General features: G+C 40.9%; 1 protein-coding gene and 1 non-coding gene across 4 annotated transcripts in view; one reads left to right on the top strand and one right to left on the bottom strand.

The window, feature by feature from the left end:
* Brwd1 (bromodomain and WD repeat domain containing 1) overlaps positions 1-26,826 on the bottom strand; it is a 134,054-nt gene that overhangs the window by 77,756 nt on the left and 29,472 nt on the right. For all 3 annotated transcript variants that reach the window (XM_045149804.1, XM_045149806.1, XM_045149805.1), the window contains exons 10-19: positions 25,699-25,769; positions 22,562-22,662; positions 20,860-20,900; positions 16,602-16,700; positions 10,810-10,960; positions 10,030-10,164; positions 5,500-5,628; positions 4,876-5,101; positions 3,446-3,631; positions 2,141-2,324 (exon numbers count right to left, since the gene is read on the bottom strand). In XM_045149804.1, the coding sequence (XP_045005739.1) occupies positions 2,141-2,324; positions 3,446-3,631; positions 4,876-5,101; positions 5,500-5,628; positions 10,030-10,164; positions 10,810-10,960; positions 16,602-16,700; positions 20,860-20,900; positions 22,562-22,662; positions 25,699-25,769 (1,323 nt within the window). The remainder of the gene's footprint in view (positions 1-2,140; positions 2,325-3,445; positions 3,632-4,875; positions 5,102-5,499; positions 5,629-10,029; positions 10,165-10,809; positions 10,961-16,601; positions 16,701-20,859; positions 20,901-22,561; positions 22,663-25,698; positions 25,770-26,826) is intronic.
* Positions 20,173-20,278, top strand: LOC123461183. Its single transcript, XR_006637492.1, has one exon. It is a non-coding gene; the product is annotated as a U6 spliceosomal RNA (small nuclear RNA).

Genomic DNA, 26,826 nt, shown 5'->3' on the forward strand with positions numbered 1-26,826 from the left:
TAAGCCATCTCTCCAGCCCCCCACAAAATCTCTGAAATATCACCATCAAATTAACCCCAGATAGAGTCATGAAAATTCAGCTGCTTTTCACTATGGTGGCTGTTGCCAGACTAGTCATTACTATGTTACATAGTAACTTTTACCAAATCCAGGACAGCAAGCACTCTATCCAGTGAGCTACCTCCCCAGTGCCAGATTATAATTATGGAACAGCATTTCTTACTAAATGGAAATAAAGCTGCATAAGAGAAAAGACTAATTCTACGACTAACTCAACAGAAATTTACAAATGAACTGTAACATCTTTTCCACAGAACACAAACACGGAGGACCACTGCTGTCATCTCAGAAAGATTCCAAACTGCCTTAAACAAGCAGGCTCCTCTTAGCCATTTAATGTGGCCAATAAGGATTAACAGAAATAAAAGGAATCCCAGAAAGGAATTAATATACTAAAACCAATACACACTCAAATAGTTCACAACAAAAGAAGGAAGAAAGGGAATACTTTAAAGATAAGCAGAGCAAAATAATCCAGCATTTGTCCTTCTTTTCATAAGTCAATTTTACTAAATAATAATCAAATATATGTCATGGTAAATTTCTCTATTAGAAGAAACCAAGACAGTAAATGAAGAAACCTTAATAAAACTGAGTTATCATCCAATAAAATGATTTTAGACATAAAGAATCAAAGGAGGGCTGTAGAGATGGCTCAGTAGTTAAGGTGTTTGCCTGCGGAGCCTAAGGAGCCAGGTTCAATTCCCCAGTACCCACATAAGCCAGATGCAAAGGGGTTGCATGCGTCCAGAGTTCGTTTGCAGTGGCTGGATAGCCTGGAGTGCCCATTCTCTCCAACGGTCCCTCTGTCTCTATCTCAAAATGGATAAATAAAAAATTTAAAAAAAGAATCAATGGGAAACTGGGCATGGTGGCACACAACTTTAATCCCAGCACTCGTGGTCAGAGGTAGGAGGATCATAATGAGTTAAGAGGCTAGCCTGGGACTACAGAAAGAATAGCAGGTCAGCCTGGGCTAGAGTGAGACACTAACTTGAAAAAGCGCCCCCCCCCCCCCAAAAAAACCATCATCATCAATGGTACTAACATTCTCAAATTAGACACTAGGTACTGTATATGCCTTCGACAAAATAAAGACGGACTGAGGGATGGCTTAGCAGTTAAGCCAAAGGACCAAGGTTTGATTCCCCGGGACCTACATAAACCAGATGCATAAGGGGTTGTATGCATCTGGAGTCCATTTGCAGTGGCTGGAGCCCTGGCATACCCATTCTCTCTTACTTCCTCACTTTCTCCCTCTTTCTCTCTGTCCAATAAATAAATAAAAATAAAAATATTTCTAAAAAAATAAATTACTTGGGCTAGAGAGATGGCTTAGCAGTTAAGGGCTTGCCTGTGAAGCCTAAGGACCCCAGTTCAAGGCTCGATTCCCCAGGATGCACTTTAGACAGATACACAAGAGAGTGCACGCATCTGGAGTTCGTTTGCAGTGGCTGAAAGCCCTAGCGTGCCCATTCTCTCTCTCTCTGTGTCTCTTTCTCTGTCTGTAGCTCTCAAACAAATAAATAAAAACTTAAAAAATTTTTAAAAATTACTAAAAGAAAGTCTTGCGGCACGGGCTAGGAAGATGGCTTAGCAGCTAAAGGTGCTTGATTGCAGAGTTTATTTGCAGTGGCTAGAGGCCGTGCCATACCCATTCTTTATCTGCCTCTCTCTCAAACATGTAAATAAACATTTTTTTTAAAAGTTGATGTCTGCACAGATGACAAAATTGACAGGGAAAAAAAATTTACGATAATAAAATACAGTTAGCAGGCATGGTGGCACACACCTTTAATCCCAATACTCAGGAGACAGAAGTAGGTTTGCCATGAGTTCGAGGCCAGCCTGAGACTACAGAGTGAATTCCAGGTCAGCCTGGGCTAGAGTGAGACCCTGCCTCAAAAAAACAAAAAACAAACAAACAAACAAAAAATTCACCAATTCTGACTTTACAATTCATATAAATTTCCATTCATTACAAAACTATACTTGAATGAATACAACTAATGGAATAAAGATTTATGAACCTCCATTTTCAAATGTTTTCATCAGCAGTATAAACAGACATCCCACAAACCTAAATATGCCTAGTGGCACCTCTGGAACAACCACTCTTCGTCTCCACGCCTGCAGGTCACGTTCTGTGGCAATCTGGCTCCGTGGAGCATTTTGATGCATCTGCCGAACACCTTCCACTTGCCCACTGCGACGCAGGCCAATATTTGGAGGGGAATGAATGTCTAAACTTACTCTTCTAAAACCTAGAGAGAAGAGATCAGAAAGTGATCCAAAATAACTAAAATTAATATTGGCACACTGAAAAAAAAGTTCTAAGAAAAAAATCTTACAGTAGGCTGGGCATGGTGGCACACACCTTTAATCCCAGCACTCGGGAGGCAGAGGTTGGAAGGAGGATGGCTGGAACTTCAAGGCCACCCTGAGACTACGTAATAAATTCCAGGTCAACCTGAGCTAGAGTGAGTCCTACTTTGAAAAAAAAAAAAAGTAAAACCCTGAACAAACATTAATTTTTTAATATTTTGTTTTTATTATATATTTGACAGAGAGAATGGGTACATCAGGGCCTTCAGCAGCTATGAACAACCTCCAGACACATGCACCACTTTGTATATCTGGCTTACATGGACCCTAGGAAACCAAACCTGGGTCCTTTGGTCCTTTGGCATTGTAGGCAAGTGCCTGAATCGCTAAGACATCCTTCCAGCCCCAAACATTTTTTTTTTTTTTTTTTTGGTTTTCAAAGTAGAGTCTTGCTCCAGCCCAGGCTGACCTGGAATTCATTACATAGTCACAGGGTAGCCTTAAATTCACGGCAATCCTCCTACCTCTGCCTCCCAATGCTGTGATTAAAGGCATGCGCCACCATGCCCGGCACAAATATTAATTTTTAAAACCTCAATTACAATAAAGACCAGCTTTGTGAAGAACCTTTTAAACATTAGACAAAAAATAAAATAAATGCAATGAGCCCTATTCTATAAAAGCCATGACAAGGCTAGGCGTGGTGGCACATGCCTTTAATCCCAGCACTTGGGAGGCAGAGGTTAGAGGAATGCCATGAATTTGAGGCCATCCTGAGTTTACAGAATGAGTTCCAGGTCAGCCTGAGCTAGAGAATGAGACCCCACCTCAGGAAAAAAAAAAAAAAAAAGAAGAAGAAAAAAGGTTCACAAGCTTTCCATGATACTTGAAAATTTTACTTCACTGTTTTAAATGGCAAATCAATCTTCATGACACTCTTTAAACTGCAAAAATATACTAAAGTTTTTTTTAACCATATGTACACTTGACAATAAAATAATTTGCTCTTTAGCCTGTACATGGCCATATTAAGGAAAAATATTCACTGTAGATTTATTACCTCTTCGGGGTGTTTCTTCCCCATTGGGATGTCTGCTTGAACTCATGTCCTGATCTGCTGCCATTCTTTGATCTTGTTCCTGCTGCAATTGTCTTATCATTCCATCAAGAATATTGGATTCTGGACTTGCTTCATCATTATCATTGCTTTGCAGGCTTATAATTTGTTCAATTACCTCCCCATCACCTAGAAAGTCATTTATTAGTAAGCAGCCCAAGTGGGGGAGGGGGAGGGAAAGGGGAGGGGGAGCGGGAGGGGAAGGGAAGGGAAGGGGAGGGGAGGGGGAGGGAGAGGGAGAAGGGGGGGAGAAGGGGAGGAGAAGAGGAGAAGGGGAGGAGAAGAGGAGGAGGAGGAGGGGAGGAGAGAAGGGGGGAGGGAGGAGGGATGCACAAGGGGGCGCATGCATCTGTGGCTCATTTGCATTGGCTGGAGGCCCTGACATGCCCATTCTCTCTCTCTCTCTCTCTCTCTCTCTCTCTCTCTCTCTCTCTCTCCACCCCCCTTTCTGTCTCTCAAATAAATAAATAAATAAATAAAATATTTTTTAAAAAGCTAAAAGCAGGGCTGGAGAGATGGCTTAGCAGTTAAGCGCTTGCCTGTGAAGCCTAAGGACCCTGGTTCGAGGCTTGGTTCCCCAGGTCCCACGTTAGCCAGATGCACAAGGGGGCACATGCATCTGGAGTTCGTTTGCAGAGGCTGGAAGCCCTGGCGTGCCCATTCTCTCTCTCTCTTCTCTCTCTCTCCCTCTATCTGTCTTTCTCTCTGTGTCTGTCGCTCTAAAATAATAAAAATTTTTAAAAAATTAAAAAAAAAAAAAAGCTAAAAGCAGGGTGTGGTGGCGCATGCCTTTCATCCCAGCAGTCAAGCGGAAGAGGTACAAGAATCGCCGGAGTTTGAGGCCACCCTGAGAGTACATAGTGAATTCCAGGTCAGCCTGGACTAGAGTGAGACCCTACCTCAAAAAAATAAGTAAGTAAATAATAATAACAATGATAATAATAATAAAAAGAAGGGAGAGGCTGAAGAGCTGGCTTATTAGCAGTTAAGGCACTTGCCTGCAGAACATAAGGGTGCAGGTTCGAGGCCCTGTACTCTCATAAGCCAAGTGAACAAGGTGGCACATGCATCTGGAGTTCATTTGTAGTGGCTAGAGGGCCTGGCATGCCCATCCCCCCTTCAAATACTAAATAAATAAAATATTTTAAGTATTGAAGTTATATTACTCTTTAAATTTTTCAACTAAAATTTTTGTTTGTTTGGTTTTCTAAAGCAAAATAGAAAATCATTGGGTATATTGGCATTGTTCTGTAAATCCAGCAATCCTGTTGAGGCAGGATAATTGCTCCTAGTCAACATGGGGGAAGTTTCATGCTAAGCAGGAGGGAAGGAGAGAGAGAAATGGTGAGGAAGGAGACTTTGAAGAAACTTACTTGTGGCCACATAGCCTAGCTGTGGCACTAAATGTTCATCTGCAGAATTTTCTCGACCTGGCACTAATCTCTGATACTTGGTTGGATGAGGGTTTCCATCTACATCTACCAGAAATGGTGGAGGCATTAGATGAGGTGCTTGCTGAGTTTGCTCATCTAAGACGTAATTATTAGAGTCTCTGATCAGTGGTCGATAGTCAGTATGAAAAAACATCTGATCAGGAATCTATAAAAGCAAAGTTGATAAAACGACATTATAAGATTTATATGTCTTAAAGATTAAAGATCACAAAGATTAAAGGTGCTGAGAAACACAAGAAAAATCAATCACCATAGCTAAACTATTCCCACAACATTTCTCCTAACAATGTATCTAATATACTGTAAAAGAAAGCATTACAAATGACCTTGTCAAGGCTGGAGAGATAGCTCAGAAGTTAAGGGTGCTTGCTTGCAAGGAGCCTGGGTTTAATTCCCCAGTACCCATGTAGATCCAGAGCATAAAGTGGGGCACACATCTATAGTTATTTGCAATGGCAAGAGGTCTTTGCACACCTGCCCTCTTTCTGTGTGCCTCTGTCTGCCTCTCAAATAAATAAATATATATATTTTTTAAAAAATGACCTTTTCATATGGTTTGCTGCATCCAAAACCAAATATCAGAAGGTGCCCATGAGAATCTGTACAGGCAAAATGTTGTCCATCCTGTGAAAACTTACAGTCAAACACAGCTCCATGTCCTTGTCCTTCAATCTAGGAAAGCCAGAGGGGAAAAACAGTAAGCACATTAGGAGTGTTTCAGGGACACAAACTTCATTTACATGGATAACCTGCTGTATTAAACTTTTTCTGAATGTTTCCTTTGTAGAGCTGGTGATTTACATCCAGTGCCTTCCACACCCCAAGCAAGCACTCTGCTACCCAACTATACCCCAAGATCACTGAAAAAAAAGGGGGCGATTACATATATACATACATACATATATATATATATATATATATATATATATATATGTATGTAATGTATGTATATGTATGTATATGTATATATTCATTTATTTATTATTAGATAATCTAGAAAAAAAAAATCTTCCTGGGCTCAAAGATGGCTCAGGAGGGTTGGAGAGATGGCTTAGTGGTTAAGGCATTTGCCTGCAAAGCCAAAGGACCCAGGTTCAATTCCCCAGGACCCAAGTTAGCCAGATGCACAAGGGGCGCATGCATCTGGAGTTCTTTTGCAGTGGATGAAGGCTCTGGCGCACCCATGCTCATTCTCTCTCTCTCTCTCAAATAAGTAAATTAATTAAAATAAAATAAAAATAAAAATAAAGATGGCTCAGGAGTTACAAGATGCTTACTTGCAAAGCATATTGGCCTGGGTTAAATTCCCTATCACTCATATAAAGCCAGATGCAAAGTGGCATACACATATGTGATCTCAATTTACCTTTAGACAAGGGGAGGCTAAGCCAACAAATCTTAAGTTTGTCTGCAATCTGGAAATTCATTTGCAGTGGCAAGAGACCCTGTCTCAAAGATGGTAGAGCACAGATACCTCCAAGTTGTCCTTTGACCTCCACAGGTGTGCCTGGGTACATGCACACATGCACACACAAACACAAACACACACACACAGTTTGTTTTTTTAAAAAAAAAGAAATATTTAAAGACTTTCTAAGCATTATTTTTCAAAATTAATACTCATAACCAAAGCCTGTCATGGTGGTGTATGCCAGCCCTTGAGAGGCAAAGGTAGGAGAATCACTGTGAATTCCAGGTCAGCCTGGTCTAGAGGGAAACTCTCCCTCTAAAGATAAAAATAATTTTAAAGTTTTTTAAAAACATCCAAATGAAGGCTGCCTTTTCTTCCTAGAAGTGAGTAAGCTCTTTCTCAAACTTGTTTTAATATATAATAGACTAGTGCCCACCAAACTGCCTTCTAAGTATTTATGTTTGGCATACAGATTAGCACTTACAGTGGGATGGAGCAGGGGAGAGGGAATATAACACCCTGATGGAAATATGACTAGCATGTAATACTTCATAAAGTTCATAACCAATTAGTTAAAGAAAAAGAAAAAGAAAGTTGGGTGTGGTGTTACACTTTAATCCCAGATCTTCGGATTCAAAGACAGGTGAATCCTTGTGACTTCCAGGACAGCCTAAGCCTACAGAATGAGTTCCAGGTCAACCCGGAACAAGAGTGAAACCCTGCCTCAAAAAAGAAAAACAAAAACCAGGCCGGAGAGGTAGCTTAACAGTTAAGGCACATGCCTGTGAAGCCTAAGGACCCAGGTTCAATTCCCCGGTACCCATGTAAACCAGATGCACAGAATGGTACATGCATCTGGAGTTCATTTGCAGTGGCAGGGAGAAGATGATGCCCATTCACTCTCTCTCTCTCTCTCAAATAAATACTTAAAAAAAAAAAAGCATAGAAAAAAACTATAGATGATCTCTTGAAATACACTTAAGAAACCAGTGATAGTTTAATAGCCTATAAGCATGCAGAGAGGAGCTGGTAAGGAAATCCTGATGCTGGTGCTTTCTGAAACTAGGGTCTTTGACACCTTTTGGGGTTTGTGTGCATAATCTGAAAATATACATAAAAGCTTACTTTTTTTTTTAATTATAATGCTGGCTTTCTTTCTTTGTTTTTTTGTTTTGGTTTGGTTTGGTTTTTTTTGGTTTTTTGAGATACAGTCTCACTCAAACCCAGGCTGACCTGGAATTCACTCTGTATTCTCAGGGTGGCCTTAAACTCATGACAATCCTCCTTCCTCTGCCTCCTGAGTGCTAGGATTAAAGGCATGCGCCACAACACCTGACTAAGGCTGGCTTTCTTGTGTGCCTTTCTGATTTTTGTTTTGTTTTGTTTTGTTTTTCCAGGTAGGGTTTCACTCTAGCCCAGGCTGACCTGGAATTCACAATCTAGTCTCAGGGTGGCCACGAATTCAGAGATCCTAATTCTGCCTCCCAAGTGCTGGGATAAAAGGCATGTGCCACCACACCTGGCAACTTTTTTTTTTTCTTTTCTTTTGTTTGTTTGGTTTTTTAAGGTAGGGTCCCACTCTAGCTCAGCTGACCTGGAATTCCTGTGTAGTCTCAGGGTGGCCTTGAACTCATGGCGATCCTCCTACCTCTGCCTCCCAAGTGCTGGGATTAAAGGCGTTCGCCACCACGCCCAACTAACTTTTCTTTTTAAAAGTAAGCTTTGGGCTGGAGAGATGGCTTAGTAGTTAAGGTGCTTGCCTGCGAAACCTAAGGACCCAGGTTCCATGTAAGCCAGATGCACATGGTGGCATATGCAACTGGAGTTGGTTTGCAGTGGCTAGAGGCCCTGGTGTGCCCATTCTCACTCACTCTCTGTCCTTCTCACTGTGTCAAGTAAAAATAAATCAGAAGCCAGGTGTGGTTCAAAGCCACCCTGAGATACATAGTGAATTCCAGGTCAGCCTGGGCTAGAGTGAGACCCTACCTCGAAAAACCAAAACAGAAAGAAAGAAATAAAAAGAAAAAGTTAGAGAGGAAAGGAGGAGGAGAAGATGGAAAGACTATTGAAGAGTAAAGACAACTAGACAGATATAACTACTGATTGTCATAGGTAACAATCTAATATGGTTTCCAATCAAAAAAGCACAACATGGCTTTTCAAAACACTACTGGGGCAACTGACAAATGTAAATTGAGATGTGGATTAACCAACAGTTTTCTCATGACATGCCTATGTTAGAAATTCTAAATGCAATGGGATCTTGCTTTGATTCTAGAATGTAAGCACAGAGTCCCAGACATGTAGAATATATACTGAACAGTGTTCAGTTACTGATTTTTTGTTTGTTTGGTTTATCGATGTAGGGTCTCACTCTAGCTCAGGCTGACCTGGAATTCACTCAGCAGTCTCAGGGTAGCTTTGAACTCACAGTGATACTCCTACCTCTGCCTCCTGAGTGCTGGGATCAAAGGCATGCACCACCACGCCCAGCTCAGTTACTGATACTTCACTGGTACTTTTTCTGCGTGTTCTCATTCACATGCTTCGACAAGTAACTTCTGTTTTTCTTCTTTCTTTTCTTAGGATTGACTAGATCATATAATGTTTAACCAAACAGTACTCAACAGAATTTATTTCTGGTATTTTTATTTATTATAAACATTTTATTAAGTTTTTTATATATGTGTGTGTGTGTGTGTGTATGTATGTATGTATGTATGTATGTATGTGTGTTTGTTTGTTTTTGTTTTGAGGTAGGGTCTTATTCTGGGCCCAGCTGACCTGGAATTCACTACGTAGTCTCAGGATGGCCTCAAACTCATGGTGATCCTCCTACCTCTGCCTCCCAAGTGCTGGGATTAAAGATGTGTGCCACTACACCCGGCTAGGTTATATATGTTATTAAGTTTTTAGATTTTTCAATAAATATTTTCCTTATTTACTAGGAAGGAAACAGGGACAGAAGGGGGGAAGGAAAAGAATATGACTATGCCAGGGCCTCTAGCCACTGCAAAGGAACTCCAGATGCATATATCACTTTGTGCATCTGGCTTTACATGGTTACAGGGTAATCAAACCCAGTTGGGCTTTGCAGGCAAACCAATTTTTATACATTCTGGTTTTTCAAGGCAGGGTCCCACTCTAGCCCAGGCTGACCAGAACTCACTCTGTTGCCCCAAGTTTGAATACATACAAACGTCTTACTCATCACATACTTCAATTACTTCAATTAGGAAAATAATTACTTGTAGAACTACATTTGTCAAAACATACTGAACTGCTGGGCACGGTGGCACACACCTTTAAATCCCAGCACTCGGAAGGCAGAGGGAGGAGGATCACCATGCGTTCAAGGCATCCCGGAGACTACATAGTGAATTCCAGGTCAGCCTGGACTAGAGCAAGAGACTCCCTTGAGAAAAAAAAACAAACTGAACTGATACATGAAAACAAAGGTCTTTGGGTAACTTCTGAAAATGTGTCTCTTGTATAAATCAGTTGTGCAGGGCATTTCAGGTGAATCTGCATATATTGCCATCAAATACTAAGTTTCAATTATCTTGATTTCTATAAAAATTGCCACAGCATGTCAATCAACTTCTATCTAGTCCTCATAATCCATAAATACAAGTACAAATAACAAAACATACTTCACTTACCATATTAAAATAATGTTTCACCTTGGTGCCTTTTGTAATATCCCATATAAATATGCTGCCATCATGTCCTGCAGATAACATAATTCTGGAATCAAAGGGATGTGTCTCCAAAACAAACACTTCATCAGCATGACCCTTTAGTCAACAAAGTCATAACATTAAGGACCGTTTGCAAATTGCAAGTTGAAAATTAAAAAGAAAATACTGTCATATTATGGAAAGGCTTTTAAAAACATACTGTGACAATGATTTATACAGGAAAACAAAACTTCCCAGTTATTTCATTGCTTAAATAAAACCTGTTCCCTATATTTTGTAACAAAGAGAATTTAAAAATTTTGACATATTAAATAAAATTCCCATTTTGTGTATGGTGGCACACACACTCCTTAATCCCAGCACAGCCCTGGGGAGGTAGAGGCAGGAGGATCACCACGAGTTGAATGCTGGCCTGGGGTACACAGTGAGTTCCAGATCAGCTTGGCCTACAGTGAGACCCTAACTCTAAAGAAAATCAAGAAGGGCTGGCGAAATGGCTTAGTGGTTAAGGCGTTTGTTTGCCTGTGAAGTCTAAGGACCCAGGTTCGATTCCCCAGGACCCATGTGAGACAGATGCACAAGGGGGCACATGCATCTGTAGTTTGCTGCAGTGGCTAAAGGTTCTGGCATGCCCATTCTCTCTTTCTATCTGTCTGTCTCTCTCTCTCTCTCTCTCTCTCTCTCTAGTAAATAAATAAATAAAATATTTAAAAGGGGGGGGGGCAGAACAAGACTACTTACCAGCAAATTGTGAAGCAGCTGTCCAGTATGAGAATTCCACACTTTGAGCACGTGATCATTCACAGCAGTGACAACAATGCTATCATTCTGATTCCAAGCTATCATTGTTACTTTGGGTTTCATAAACCTTTCCTCCTCTGAAGATAAGTCTCTAACAAAAACAGAGAGAAAAGAGGAAAATACATATATACACACTATATAAATTAAGTTGGATAGCAGGCTACACAAGATACACAATCCCTCATCAATGCAAACTTAACAGAAGAAATCTAACTCATGTATATTTTTAATCAATCCATAACAATTAGGGCAAAATTGGAGAGGAAGAAATAATTTAGAAGCAGTATAGAAATGGCATGAAATAAAACTATAGGATACCATTGCTACTTAAAAAACAAAGCTGCTCTCTATTGTTTTTATGTTGTTATTTTCTCTTCACCCAAAACCTATTGCTAACACTTACTTTCAACTCTTTCTCCAGAAGACAAAGAAATTTTAGAAAGTCAGAAAGGTCATTCTGATAGCCCCAAAGCCTAGAACACCTGACACAGACACTTCAATTGTTCAACTATAAATGAAACTACAGTTTTAAAAACTATTTTGTTTATCTGCAAACAGAGACAGAGAAGGGGCACACTATGGCCTCTAGCCACTGTAAACCAATTCCAGATACATGTGCCACTGACCGTACATGAATACTACAAAATTGAGCCCAGGTCACTAGGCTTTGCAAGTGACTACCTTAATCCGAAGCCAATTCTCCAACTTAGGCACCTTTCTTTTTATATCTCCCTATTCCTATAAATCTCAGGGTAATAATAAGCTTTGCACGTCTAGTATTTAGGTATAGTGGCACACACCGTTAATCCCATCACTTGGGAGGCAGAGGTAGGAGGATCACTGTGCGCTCCAGGCCAAGCTGGGATAGAGTGACACCCTTCCTCAAAACCAACCCCCACCCAAAAAAAGCACCTTATTTATTTATTTTTCAAGGTAGGGTCTCACTCTAGCTCAGGCTGACCTGGAATTCACTCTGCAGTCTTGGGGTGGACACAATCCTCCTATCTCAGCCTTCCGAGTGCTGGGATTAAAGGCATGCGCCACCACGCCAGGCCTAATAATTATTTTGTATTTCATCAGTTTGACAACACAACATTCAAATACTATAACCAATAAAAGTACTTTTTCTCTTTTATTTCAAGTCCTGAGGACTGAACCCAAGGCCATGCACATGTGCACATGCAAAGCAAGCTCTCTAACCCTGATATGTCAACAACCCTTCTTAGATTTTTTACTTTGACAGTCACTGATTCTGCCCCTGAGTTTGCTCTATAGCCCAGACCTGTGATCTTCCTCCTTCAGCCTCCTGAATATCAGTAATTATAGGCCTAAGCCACCAGATTCAGCTATCAATTCTAAAAGAAAACATAGCTTTTCAAGATTTTAGAGTACTGAAGCTTTTTAAAGGAGAAGAAAATTATAATTTCATTCCTTAAAAAGTAGCAGTGAAAGCCAGGCGTGGTGGTGCATGCCTTTAATCCCAGAACTCAGGAGGCAGAGGTAGGAGAATTGCTGTGAGTTGGAGGCAACCCTGAGATGATATAGTTAATTCCAGGTCAGACAGGATCAGAGTGAGACCCTACCTTGAAAAAAAGTAGGAGCAAGAAAATGAAAGTTTCATTTTTAAGTTTTTTTCAAGCCAGGTGTACCAGAGCATACCTAGTATAATTCAAGCATTCAAAAGGTGGAGGAAAGGGCTTGAGAGACAGCTTAATGGTTAAGGTGTTTGCCTGCAAAGCCAAAGGAGCAAGGTTCAATTCCCCAGGACCCATGTATGGCAGATGCACAAGGTGGCACATGCATCTGGAGTTCATTTGCAGTAGCTGGAAGCCCTTCTCTCTCTTTCTCCCCTCCCTCCCTCCCTCCCTCCTTCCTTCCCTCCCTCCCTCTCTCAAATAAATGGACAAATAAAATATTTTTAAAAGGAGAAGCCGGGCGTGGTAGCACATGCCTTTGATCCCAGCTCTGAGGAAGCTGAAGCAGGAGGATCGCTGTGAATTCAAGGCCACCCTGAGACTCCATAGTGAATTCCAGGTCAGCCTGGAATAGAGTGAAGCCCTACCTCAAAAAAAAAAAAAAAAAGAAAAGAAAAGAAAAGAAAATTAAAGTCTTGGAGAAATGGCATATGAAGACACTTGCTTGCAAAGTCTGATGACCTTGTTCAATTCCCCAGTTCCCACAAAGGGCCAAATGCACAAAATGGTGAAATGTATCTGGAGTTCATGTGTAGTGGCAAGAGGTCCCAGTGTGTCCATATACTCTTTCATTCACTCACTCTCTCACTCTACCTCATAAATAAAAATGTTTTTCTAAAGTAAATGTTTACTCAAGTTTTAACAATGCTGTTCTCATTTGCTAACTGTTCATAAGTGAATGTGAATCCAAATTATCTTCATACCCTTTCATTATTACACTAAGGTCTAACAACAATCATTTCCACATGAGATATTTTTGATGTCCAAGTGTAATATTTTTATATGATGGTAAAATACTTTTTTATAATGTTAGAAGCATCCTTAATGAAACTATAAAATATATCACCAATTAAATGTCAACATTGTGCAGGGACCATGTTAATCCTGTTTCACTCTAATTTCAGTATATATACGGCTGGCGGCTTACTGAGGTAGGATCTCACTCTAGCTTAGGCTGTCCTGGAATTCACTATGTAGTCTCAGGGTGGCCTCAAACTCTTAGAAAAATTCTGCTTGCTTCCCACATGCTGGGATTAAAGACGTGCATCACCACGCCTGGCCAACAAGACTTTTTATTTTATTTTATTTATTTATTTGAAAGCTAGAAAAAGGCAGAGAGAGAGAATGGGCGTGCCAGAGGCCACTAAAAATGAATTCCAGATATGTCTGCCTCCTTGTGCATCTGGCTTATGTGTGCCCTAGAGAGTCAAACCGGTATCCTTCAGTTTTACAGGCAAATGTCTTAACCTGTAAGCCATCTCTCCAGCCCCAATAATTTTTTTAATATTTTTATTTGTTTGCAAGCAGAGAGATATAGAGAGAAGAGAGAGAGAATGGGGGCTCCAAGGCCTCTAGCCACAACAAATGAACTCCAGGTGCATGTGCCACTGTGCATTTGGCTTTATGTAGGTACTGGGTGTAACGAAACCAGGATCACTAGGCTTTGCAGGCAAGCACCTTAGCCACTAAGCATCTCTCCAGCTCAAACAAAAGATTTTTAACTTAAAAACAAAAATTATCAAATTTCCAATACATATGCCTTCCACTCTACAAAGGCAGGTAATTTCCCAAGTATATTAAGATCAGCTTTATCTTGAACACTCAATGCTAATCTTTCAGTAGAAGAAGACTGTAAGTCAATTGTTTGGACATAGATGATAGACATGGAATCCCAGAATCAGAAGGCTGAGACAAATTAACAACGAATGCACTCCTTTAATCCTAGCACTTGGGAGACAGAGATAGGAGGCCACCCTGAGACGACTAGTGAATTCCAGGTCAGCCTAGACTAGAGTGAAACCCTACATCGAAAAACCAAAATAAATAAATTTTTTAGAAACAAGGTCAAAAGTAAGACTGACATCTTTTTACAGTTTATAAGAAAAATGTTGTTTACAATAAAAAGAACATGAGTAAGGCTAGAGAGATTGTTTAGTGGTTAAAGGTATATACCTACAAAGCCTAAGGACCTAGATTTGATTCCCCAGTACCCAGGTAAGCCAGAGGCACACAGGGGTGCACGTATCTTGAGTTTGCAGTGGCTGAAGACCCTGGTGCTCCCATTTCTCTCTCTCTCTCTCTCACAAATAAGTACTTAAAACTATTAGGTATGCTTGCAAACAGGTACTCTCATTTCTCAGGTAATGAGACAGGTGAGAAATAAGACAGGTATTTGTCCAGCAATACGTGCTGACCCACAGCCTGTACATGTGCACTTCCAGCATGAAAGAAACCATACAAGCTACAAAACTGGCAGTAATTATTTTGAAAAGTGCTACTCTGAGCTGGGTGTGGTGGCACACACCTTTAATCCCAGCATGTGGGAGGCAAAAGGATCACCATAAATTCAAGGTCTCAGTAAGACTACATAGTGGGGCTGGAGAGATGGCTTAGCGGTTAAGCGCTTGCCTGTGAAGCCTAAGGGCCCCGGTTCGAGGCTCAGCTCCCCAGGACCCACGTAGGCCATTTGCACAAGGGGCGCACCCATCTGGAATTTGTTTGCAATGGCTGGAGGCCCTGGCGTGCCCACTCTCTCTCTTTCTGCCTCTTTCTCTGTCACTCTCAAATAAATAAATAAAAATAAAATATTTTTTAAAAAAGACTACATAGTGAATTCCAGATTAGCCTGGGCAAGGGTGAGGCCCTACTTCAAATATTCCCCCAAAAAATATGTACACAAATAAATAAAATTCCCACTAAATCTCAACTTTTAAAAAAAATTTATTTATTCATTTGATAAAGAGCGAATGGGCACACCAGGGCCTCTTGCCATATGAATAAACTCTAAATATGGGCACCACTTTATGTATCTGGCTTTATGTAGGTAGGGGAAATCAAACCAAGGTCAAGAGGCTTTGTAAGCAAGTGCCTTTAACCACTAAGTCACCCCCAAATTTTCCCCAATAAAAAATTGGGTTTGCTTATTTTATTCTCCAAACTTAGATCCAAAATACTATTATTTATATATACATACGTATGTATGAATGATTTTGTTGTGGTAGTGGTGGTTGTTAATTCTGCGTTTTGAACCATATGAGGTTGTAAATAAAGCCTAAGCAGGAGATTAATGTAACCAGAAAGCTAATTCTGACTGAATCACAAACATGGAGAGGGTTAGTAAAAAACAGCTCTGAGTACCAGTGACATTTCCATAGACAAGTATAGCACAGGACTCTGATCTTATCACTGGATTAATCCCATGACAGCCAGGCTTGGTGGCGCACACCTTTAATCCCAGCATTTGGGAGGCATAGGTAGGTGGATTGCTGTGAGTTCCAGGCCACCTTGAGATCGCATAGTGAATTCCAAGACAGTCTGGGCTAAGGTGAGATCCAACCTTGAAAAGCCACAAAACAAAACAGAACAAAACAATGGATTCATCATCCCAGGAAAGAGTCATGTTATGGCATTATTAGGAGGTGGTAAAATGTAGGGTCAACAAATGGGACATAAGGTGCAAGGCGCTGGGGCAGTTGCCCTGGCCTCCTCCCACTCTTTCCTTTTTTCTGGGCCACGATAGCAGAGAATTCCTCTGCACACACTCCACATCATAATGCTTATAACCACTAAAACTGTGAACCAAAACAAATCTTTTCTCCTTCCTTTTTCCTTTTTGTTTTGTTTTGTTTTGTTTCTTTGGGTCTTTTGAGGTTGGATCTCGCTTTAGCCCAGGCTGACCTGGAATTCACTATGTAGTCTCAGGGTGGCCTTGAACTCACCGCAATCCTATCTCTGCCTCCCGAGTGCCATGAATAAAAGCATACACCACCATGCCTGGCCATTAAGAAATTTTTTTTTCCATTTAAATTGTTCTGACAGTATTTGGGTCACAGCGTTGATAAAACAAACTAACAAGCTTATGAGCTTTCCTCATTTTTATCCTGAACATTAAAGATTGAATTATTTATCAATACACACCATGTACATTCACTTAGCAACAGCTCTTCATAAAACATTGGAAGTAGGTAAAAATCTCCTTATAAAATTAACAATACATGGGGGGCATATTATATGCATCAATATAACAAGTTCACTTACCCTGAGATTTTAGTAGCCATATCCAATAAAATGCTTCTCCACTCTAACTGCTCAAATCTCCAAATCCGTGCTGTCCCATCTCTGCTGCCACTTAGGAACCTTCAAATATTCAGAAACAGATTTTCTATTTACAGGCTTGCCATCAAGGGCTACAACTAAATTCAAGGAAAATAAACTTTAACACAGCAGTCTTAATGACAGGTGAATCAAAAGACAGATTACTTAGGACATATCTAGACACAAAAATATAATTAATAGCTTACCTGAATGGGGGAGGGGGAATTAAAGACATGGAAAAACTGGTAAGACCAAAAACTGCATTATACTTGGGTGGCAGAGGTAGGAGGATCACGTGAGTTCGAGGCCACCCTGAGACTACATAGTGAATTCCAGGTCAGCCTGGGTTACAGTGAAATCCTTGCTTGAAAAACCAATATAATCTATTACAAAATGAAAAGTGTGAAAACTGCACTATATAAAATGTATCCGTAACGCCTGCTGGTATCTGGCTAAATGTATACATTATGCTCAAAAAGTGCCTGGCAAGCATTTTTTTTAATGTTCATACCCACATATGAATGCTACTCTCACTTTTGGTTAGAGAAGCTTCTATTTTCAGATGGCCGTTACCTCTGGCATAACTCAAAAGGCACCATAGTGCAGAGAAGAAATGAAAGAGGAGTGCTCAGCACCTAAATATCTCTATCACACCCTCCAAAGTTCAGGGTCCATTGTGGAAGAAGAATGTAAGAGCCAATGGATGGTAGGACTGCTTAAAATGCAATCATTAAGACACAAAATGGACTGTATATAAATGACCTCACAATGCCTGACACTACCTGCACAAGATCTTCATAATAGAAGGAAAAGATGATGACATCAAAATAAAAAAGAAGGGGCTGGAAAAGATGGCTTTAGCAGTTAAGGTGTTTGCCTGCAAAGCCCAAGGCTCCCGGTTCAACTCTCCAGGACCTACATAAACGAGATGCACAAGGGGGCACACGCATCTGGAGTTCCTCTGCAGCAGCTGGAGGCCCTGGTGTGACCATCCCCCCCCCCCCCCCCCGCCCTCACTCTGCCTCTTTCTCTCTTTCAAATAAATAAAAAAAATAAAAGAGAGACTGGGCTGGGCATGGTGGCACATACCATTAATCCCAACACATGGCAGGCAGAGGTAGGAAGATTGCCATTCAAGGCCACCCTGAGACTACATATTGAATTCCAGGTCAGCCAGAGCTAGAATGTGATCCTACCTCGAAAAACCACAAATAAATAAGAGAGAGACTACTTTAGAGGGGGAGAGGATATGATAGAGAATGGAGTTGTGAAGGGGAAAGTGAGGGTGGAGGGAATGATCATGATTTATTGTCCTATAATTATGGAAGTTGTCAGAAGAAAAGACAGAAAAACAGAAAGAAAGAAAATGTACCCAGTGGGCAGGAGAGATGGTTTAGAGGTTAAGTTGTATACCTACAAAGACTAAGGACCCATGTTTGACTCTCTAGGTCCCACATAACCCAGATGCGCAAAAGGTGATACAAGCAAGCAAGGTCACACATGCACATAAGGCGGCACACCAATTCTCTCTCTTGCTCTAATTCTCTCTCACACATTAAAAAAAAAAAAATTTTTTTAAAGAGGCTAGTCTTTTGGAATTGCATCCAAAAAAAAAAAAAAAAAGGGGCTGGAGAGATGGCTTAGCAGGTAAGGCGTTTGCCTTAAGGATCCTGGTTTGATTCTCCAGAACCCACATAAGCCAGACACACAAGGGAGCACATGTATCTGGAGTTCATTTACAGTGGCTGGAGGCCATGGCACACCCATTCTTTCTCTCCTTCTCTCTCTCTCTCTCTGACGCGCGCACGCGCACGCAAATAAATAAAATATACTGAAAAAAAGGAAAAAGAAAAATAAATATTTAGAGCTCAGAAGAAGATACAATTTGGGTTACAATATCCAAGAGCAATTATTATTTAAGCAAAAACTGGGAGCTTGGTGTGGTGACACACCTCTTTAATCCCAGCACGTGGAAGGCAGAGGTAGGAGAATCACTGTAACTTTGAGGCCACCTGAGTTGACATAGTGAATTCCAGGTCTGTCGGTACTAAAGCAAAGCCCTACTGCAGAAAAAAAAAAATTGAGAACAGATCTGGAGAGATGGCTCAGCAGATAAACACACTTGCTTGCAAAGCGTGCTGTTACAGGTTCAATTCCCAAGTATCAGTGTAAAGCAAGACACACACAGCGGCACATGAGTCTGGGATCCACGTGCACTGGTAAGGGGCCTGGGCACGGCCATTCTCTATGTCTTTCATTCGTAATCAATACGTAGATGAAATACTTAGGTACTTGGGGAGGGAGCAGTCCTACTTCCACAGTGCAGCCACCAGAATACCAGGAGGAGGGCTCAGCGGCACTGAAGTGTTTTAAGTGAGGACAATGTGGAGAACATATGACCAAAATACATGTATGAAAACATCAAATAAACAGATGGAGAAAAACCGAACTATCTAGCTGGGCGTGGTAGCCCACGCCTTTAATCCCAGCATTTGGGAGGTGGAGGTGGAGAAGCGCTGTGAGTTAAGACCAGCCTGAGACTCCATAGTGATCCAGGTCAGCCTGGGCTAGAGAGAGACCCTACCTCAAAAAACAAAAACAAAAACAAAAACAAAAACAAAAACAAAAAAAACTGTCTTAAAAGCAAAACCTTGTTTTAGAAAGCAGGAAATTTTAAGTATTCTTTATTATTGACAGCTTCTATAATTATATCAACAAACCATGATAATTCCCACCCCGCCCCCTTTACAACTCCCTTTACAACCTCACTCTCCATCATACCCCCACAATCAGTCTTTTATTTTGATGTCATCATCTTTTCCTATTAAGATGGTCTGGTGTAGGGAGTGTCAGGCACTGAGAGGACATGGATATTAAGGCCATTTTGTGTCTGGAAGAGCGCATTGTAAGGAGTCCTACCCTTCCTTTGGCTCCTACATTCTTCCCGCCACAATGGACCTTAAGCCTTGGAAGGTGAAAGTAAGAATTTCTAAAGATACTCAAGCCAGAAAACATCTCATCATTCTTTCACTTTAATTTTTCAATAAGTGACATTTACAAAACTACCTTTGATCATGAAAACCAGCAGAGATTACAAAACTTTATTTTTGCATGTATGTGTTTGAGTGGTATTTGCATATATATGTGTTGTACACATGCAAAGACTACAATTCTTAAATATTAAATATTAGCCACTATTTTATTCAATTAGTACATTTACTGATGAACATCTGTAATGTACAAAGTGATGACTACAGTTAAAAGTAATGTGTTATTTCAAACTTGCAAAGAGGAGATTATAAGTGAAGTATGGGCTAGGTTATGTCTGTTAGAACACTTGGGTTCAGTTCTCAGTACCAGTGATAGACATGTTAATTAGTTTTAGTCAGTCATTCCACAATATAAAATACTGTATAACATGAGAACCTACCTCAAGAAAAAAATTGTATCTATAAAAATAAATATATATACATGCGCACACACACCCCACAAACTAAATTAAGATGATACTAATGTGCTCACTTTGACAAAACATATACTAAAAATTGGAATGATATAGAGAAGAACAGCATGGCCCCTGCACAAGGAGGACACGCAAATTCATAACGTTCCATATTTTAAAAATAGCCAGGTGTGACGGCACATGCCTTTAATCCCAACACTTGGGAGGCAGAGGTAGAAAGATTTCTGAGTTTAAGGCCAACCTGAAACTACATAGTCAATTCCAGGTCAGCCTGGGCTAGACCAAAACCTTACCTCAAAAAAAAAAAAAAAAAAAAGGTATGATACTACTAGACTGGGTATGGGGGCGCACACCTTTAAACCCAACACTTGGGAGGCAGAGAGGTAGGAGGACTGCCAAGAGTTCAAGGCCACCATGAAACTACACAGTGAATTCCAAGTCAGCCTGAGCTAGAGTGAGACCCTACATCAAAACACTTTAAAGAAAAAAAAAAAGGATTATATTAAACCAGGAGTGGTGGCACATGTATTTAATCCCAGCACTCAGGTAGGAAGATCACTGTGAGCTCAAGGCTAGCCTGAAACTACAAAGTAAATGCCAGATCAGTCTGGGCTAGAATAAAACCCTAACCTTGAAAAAAAGGTATGTATTATAGAAGGGGGAAGTAGTCATATATATAAGCTATACAAATATGTTAAACATTTCCCTAAAAATATACAAGCACACACACACACTTACCGGTCACCATTGTTACAAAATTGGATACTATCTACTTTGTCCTAGAGAGGGGAAAAAATAAGAAAAGATTATACATTTATAAATTTAATAAAGGTAGTTAAATACTGAGAACCACATCTGATTTAACAGCAAGAGATCTGCTTAGACCAATTATTCTACATGACTCAATGGATCTAATACTAAGAAAGACATTTACAAAAACAGCAAATCCGATACAAAGACTTAGTAACAAAATTATTGCTCGATTAAAATTATGTTTATTTAGGGCTAAGGAGATGGTTTAGTGGTAAAGGTACTTGCCAGCAAAACCAAAGGACCAAGGTTCAATTTCCCAAGACCCACGTAAGCCAGATGCACAAAAGGGTGCAAGCATCTGAAGTTCGTTTGCAGGGGCTAAAGGCCCTGGCGTGCCCACTCTCTCTCAGGCTAATAAAATATTTAAAAGAAAAATAGCATTGGGGGGCTGGAGAGATGGCTTAGCGGTTAAGCGCTTGCCTGTGATGCCTAAGGACCCTGGTTCGAGGCTCAATTCTCCAGGACCCACGTTAGCCAGATGCACAAGGGGGCACACGTGTCTGGAGTTCGTTTGCAGTGGCTGGAAGCCCTGGCGTGCCCATTCTCTCTCTCTGCCTCTCTGTCACTCTCAAACAAATAAATAAAAATGAAAAAAAATTTAAAAAAAAAGAAAAATAGCATTGGACTGGTGAGATGGCTTAGCAGTTAAGACACTTGCCTCCAAAGCCAAAGGACCCAGGTTCGACTCCCCAGGACCCACGTAAGCCAGATGCACAAGAGGGCATGCACATCAGGAGATTGTTTGCAGTGGCTGCAGGCCCTGATGTGCACATTCTCTCCCGGCCCCCCCTCCCCCCCCGCCTATTTCTGTATCTATCTCTCCCCCATCTCTCAAATAAATAAATAAAAATATTTTTTAAAAAATAGCACTAGGCATGGTGATGCATGCCTTTAATCTGAGTACTCAGGAGGCTGTAGTAAGAGAATTGGCATGAGTTTGAGGCCGGCCTGGACTAGAGTGAGACCCTACCTTGAGAAAAACAATCAGCCAGGCATGGTGACACACGACTTTAATCCCAGCACTTGGAAGGCAGAGGTAGGAGAATTACTGTGAGTCTGAGGCCACCCAGAGACTACATAGTGAATTTCAGGTCACCCTCAGCTACAGTGAGACCTTACCTCAAAAAAACAAACAAAAAAAATCATTTGGGCTGGAGAGATGGCTCAATAGTTAAGGCACTTGCCAGAAAAGTCAAAGGGCCCAGTTCGGCTGCCTAGTACTCATATAAAGCCAAGCGCACAAGTTAGCACAAGCTTCTGAGGTTCATTTGCATTGGCTAGAGGCCCTGGTGCACCCATTCTCCCCACCCCCCACCTCTCTCTCTCAAATAAATAAAAGATATTTTTTAAAAAAAGCATTTGACGAATAGGAAAAAAAATTCCCTAAAATAAAAAACAGAATCACTATTTTCTTTAGCAATAAAAGAATAATTAAGAAACAGAATTTAAGCCGGGCATGGTGGCATACACCTTTAATCCCAGCACTCGGGAGGCAGAGGTAGGAGGATCACCATGAGTTCACAGCCACCCTGAGACAATTCCACGTCAGCCTGGGCTAGAGTGAGACCCTACCTCAAAAAAAAAAAAAAAGAAAGAAAAAAAGAAACAGAATTGAATGAATGCTTACAGTATGGCTCTCAAGTTCTGCAATTTTTTCAGGTGCTTCAAAACCCAAGAAGTACATTCTGATTACATGATCGGTACTGCCTGTTGCTAAAAACATACCACCTGAAATGAAACATCCAAGTTTAAATGTCTAAACAAAACAAATTTCTCTACTAAAATACACAAAGAGAGGAAGAGAAAGATGGCTTAGCAGTTAAGGCACCTTGCTGCAAAGCCAAAGGACCCGGGTTCAATTCCTCAGGACCCACATTAGTAAGCCAGATGCACAAGGTGCTGCATGCATATGGAGTTCCTTTGCAATGACTGGAGGCTCTGGTGCACCCATTTTCTCTCCCTATCTCCCTTAAATAAATAAAAATAAATATGAAATGTAAAAAAAAAAAAGATCTATTCTAAAATTTAATTTCTCTCAATAGACTCATCCTCTGGCTCACTCTACAGGACAGTATAGCAAGTGCACTGTAGCTGTGATGAGTCAGGGTTGCCTGTGGGAAAGGCTCAGAGACTCACTCTACTGTGCTCACGGCAGACACGTCACACAGAGTGCCAGGGCTCTCAACGTCCTGAACAAAAAAACAGGGTCTGCTTCCTCAGCAAACTTACATATTAACACCTAGCTTTAGGATACAACACTCACTTGTTCACATTTCATATTTTCATGAGGAACATATCTTAAAAAATAAAAATTTCCAGGCTGGAGAAATGGCTTAGCAGTTAAGCACTTGCCTGTGAAGCCTAAGGACCCCAGTTCGAGGCTCCATTCCCCAGGACCCACGTTAGCCAGATGCACAAGGGGGCGCACGTGTCTGGAGTTCGTTTGCAGTGGCTGGAGGCCCTGGCGCACCCATTCTCTCTCTCTCTTTCTCTCTCTCTCCCTCTTTCTCTCTGTGTCACTCTCAAATAAATAAAAATAAACAAAAAAATTTAAAAAAATAAAAATAAAAATTTCCCAGGGCTGGAAAGATGGCTTAATGGTTAAGGTGCTTGCTTACTTGTGAAGCCTAAAGACCCAGGTTAGACTCCCCAATATCCACATAAGCCAGATGCACATGGTGGAACATGCATCTGGAGTTCATTTGAAGTGGGTGGATGCCCTGACATGCCCAGCCTTCCTCCCCACCTCCTTTTTCAAAATGGATAAATTTTAAAAAGGGAGGGGGGGCTAAAGAGGTGGCTTAGTGGTTAAGGTGCTTGCCTCTGAAGCCTAAGAACTCCTATTCAAATATCCAGGTCCCATGAAAGCCAGAAGCGCTGATACAAGTGTGCAATGTCACACATGTGCACAAGGGAACACACGCGTATGGAGTTCATTTGCAGCGGCTGAAGGCCCTGCCATATCCAGTCTCTCTCTCTCTCTTTCTCTAATAAATAATAAAAATAAATTAATTAAGCCATGGATGGTGGTGCACACCTTTAATCCCAGCACTCAGAAGGCAGAGGTAGAAGGATCGCCATGAGTTCAAGGCCTCCCTGACAATACATAGTGAATTCCAGGTCAGCCTGAGCTAGAGTGAGACCCTACCTCAAAAATAAATTAGATAAACTATTTAATTTAAATTTTTTTCCAATTTCCTAAGAAGTTCATTGAACAATGAAACAAAAAGAGGGGCTAGAGAGACGGCTTAGGGGTTAAGGCATATTCCTGTGAAGCCTAAGGACCCAGGTTCGATTCTCCAGGTCCTACTTAAGCCAGATGCACAGGTGGTGCATGCATCTAGAGTTCATTTGCAGTGGTTGGCGGCCCGGGCACACCCATTCTCACTCTACCCCCATTTCTCTCTCCCTCTGTCTTAATTAAATAAAATAGATAAAATGTTTTTTAAAAAAAGAAAAAGGGGAATACTCTCACAAGATACTAGGTAAACAACAAATCTAAACAGAAGTATGCCATCAGGCTGCTTAAAGAACATAGTACATGTTGGCATATCCTCCTCATGATGCGCAAAACACAGCATGTTGAACGACCTTGCTGAGAACTCCCTCTACTCATCTGTGATTCTCACTACTTAGATAGTAAAAACAAGCTGCGCATAGTGGCACACACACTTCATCCCAATACTTGGGAGGCAGAGGCAGGAGAATCACCAGGAGTTCAAAGCCACCCTGAGATTACACAGTCAACTGCAGGACAGCCTAGGCTACTGTGAGACCCTACCTCAAAAACTAAATTAAAAAAAAAAAAAAAAAGGATGGGAGTAGTGGTGCACACCTTTAATCCCAGCACTCGGGAGACAGTGGTAGGAGGATCGTCATGAGTTCAAGGCCACCCTGAGACTACACAGTGAATTACAGGTCAGCTTGGGCTACAGCAAGACCCTACTAGAAAAAACAAAAAAAAAGAAAAAGAGATAAAGAAAGAAAGGAAAAGAGAAAGAAAGAAAAGAGAGAAAGAAATCAGGACTGGAGAGATGTCTTAGTGGTTAAGGCACTTACATGCAAAGACGTAAGAATGCATGTTTAAATCTCCAGGCCCCACACAGCCAGACGCAGTGGTGCAAGGTTGCATATTTGCACACAAGGGGACACATACATCTGGAGTTTGTTCACAGAGGCTGAAGGCCCTGCATTGCCCATTCTCTGTCTATCCCTCCCTCATTTGTTTTTCAAGGTAGGGTTTCACTCTAGCCAAGGCTGACCTGGAATTAGTCTCAGGGTAGCCTTGAAGTCACAGTAATCCTCCTACCTCAACCTCCTGAGTGCTGGGATTCAAGGTGTGCACCAGCACACCTGGTTCTCTCTCTCTCTCTCTTAAAATTAAAAAAAAAAAAAAATCAAAAACATGCCAGATGAGATAGAATACAAAAACAGCACTGACTGAAGAGAACGTAACAAGCTGAAGCTAAGGGCTATAGGCAAAGCCTAAAAGCCAAGGCTTGACTCCCCAGTGCCCACATAAAGCCATATGTAAAAAGTGATGCATGTGTCTGTAGTTGTTTTCAGTGACAGAAGGCCCTGGCATGCCCATACGCACTCTCCCTGCCCACGTCTTTCTCTGTTTCTCACTCAAACAAAATAAACAAATCAGTTAAATGAAAATTAAAAAGTCACTTATCCAATGAAGATTCGTAACAGTAATGAAGTAATTTGACATAAACAGTAAAATACAAAACAAAGAAGAAAACGCAAGTATTCTCTTACCAACACTGAAGGAAGAGCACAGCATCTGAACTCCTGGCCGAGGCTTTTCAGTGAACTTCAGGGGGCGTGGACTTTAAAAAAAGACGATACAGCTTTAAATGTATAAATTGAACACCTTAAGTCATTAAAAATATTGGTTTTAATTTTCAGCAACAAAAATAAGGCCAGTGGTATCACCATACCATATTTTAACCTATATTACAAAGCCACAGTAACAAAAACAGCATGATACTGGCAAAAAGGCAGACATAGATCAATGGAATACAATAGAGGACCCAGACGTTAATCCAGGCAGCTACAGCCATCTGATTTTTCACAAAAATATTCATTGGAGAAAAGACAGCCTCTTCAACAAGTGGTACTGGGAAAACTGAATCTATAGGTAGGATGAAAACAGACCCTCATCTTTCTCTATACAAAAGAATCAAGTCCAAATGGATCAGAGACCTAATATCAGAGCTGAAACTGCTAAAGGAAAAAGTAGGGGAATAGGCGATGACTTTCTGAATACAACCTCAGTTGCTCAGAAAATAAAACCACTAATCAACCACTGGGATCTCATGAAATCACAAGGTTTTGTACAGCAAAGGACACTGTGAATAGAGCAAAGAGGCAACCTACAGATTGGGAGAAAATCTTTGCCAGCTATACATCTGACAGAGGATTAATATCCAGGATATACAAAGAAATAAAAAACAAATCAATAAGAAATGAAACAACCCAATTCAAAAAATGGGCTATGGAACTGAACAGTTCTCCAAAGAAGAAATATAGAGATGGCATATACACATTTAACATCCTTAGCCATCAGGGAAATGCCAATTAAAATTACTTTGATGGACTACAGAGTAACATCTCGATCACACCTTCCAAGGCTCAGGGTCTAATGCGGAAGAGGTGGCAGAAAGAATGTAAGAGCCAAAGGAAGGGTTGGACTCCTTACAACGTGCTCCCTCCAGACATAAAATGGCCTGGATATCCATGACCTCATAGTGCCTGACACTACCTACACAAGACGTCATCAAAAAAGAGGAGGAAAAGATCGTGACGTCAAAATAAAAGAGAAACTGATTGAGATGGGGAGGGGATATGATGGAGAATGGAATTTCAAAGGGAAAAGTGGGGGGG

Source organism: Jaculus jaculus, chromosome 5 (assembly GCF_020740685.1).
Source record: "Jaculus jaculus isolate mJacJac1 chromosome 5, mJacJac1.mat.Y.cur, whole genome shotgun sequence".
Lineage (NCBI taxonomy): Eukaryota > Metazoa > Chordata > Mammalia > Rodentia > Dipodidae > Jaculus > Jaculus jaculus.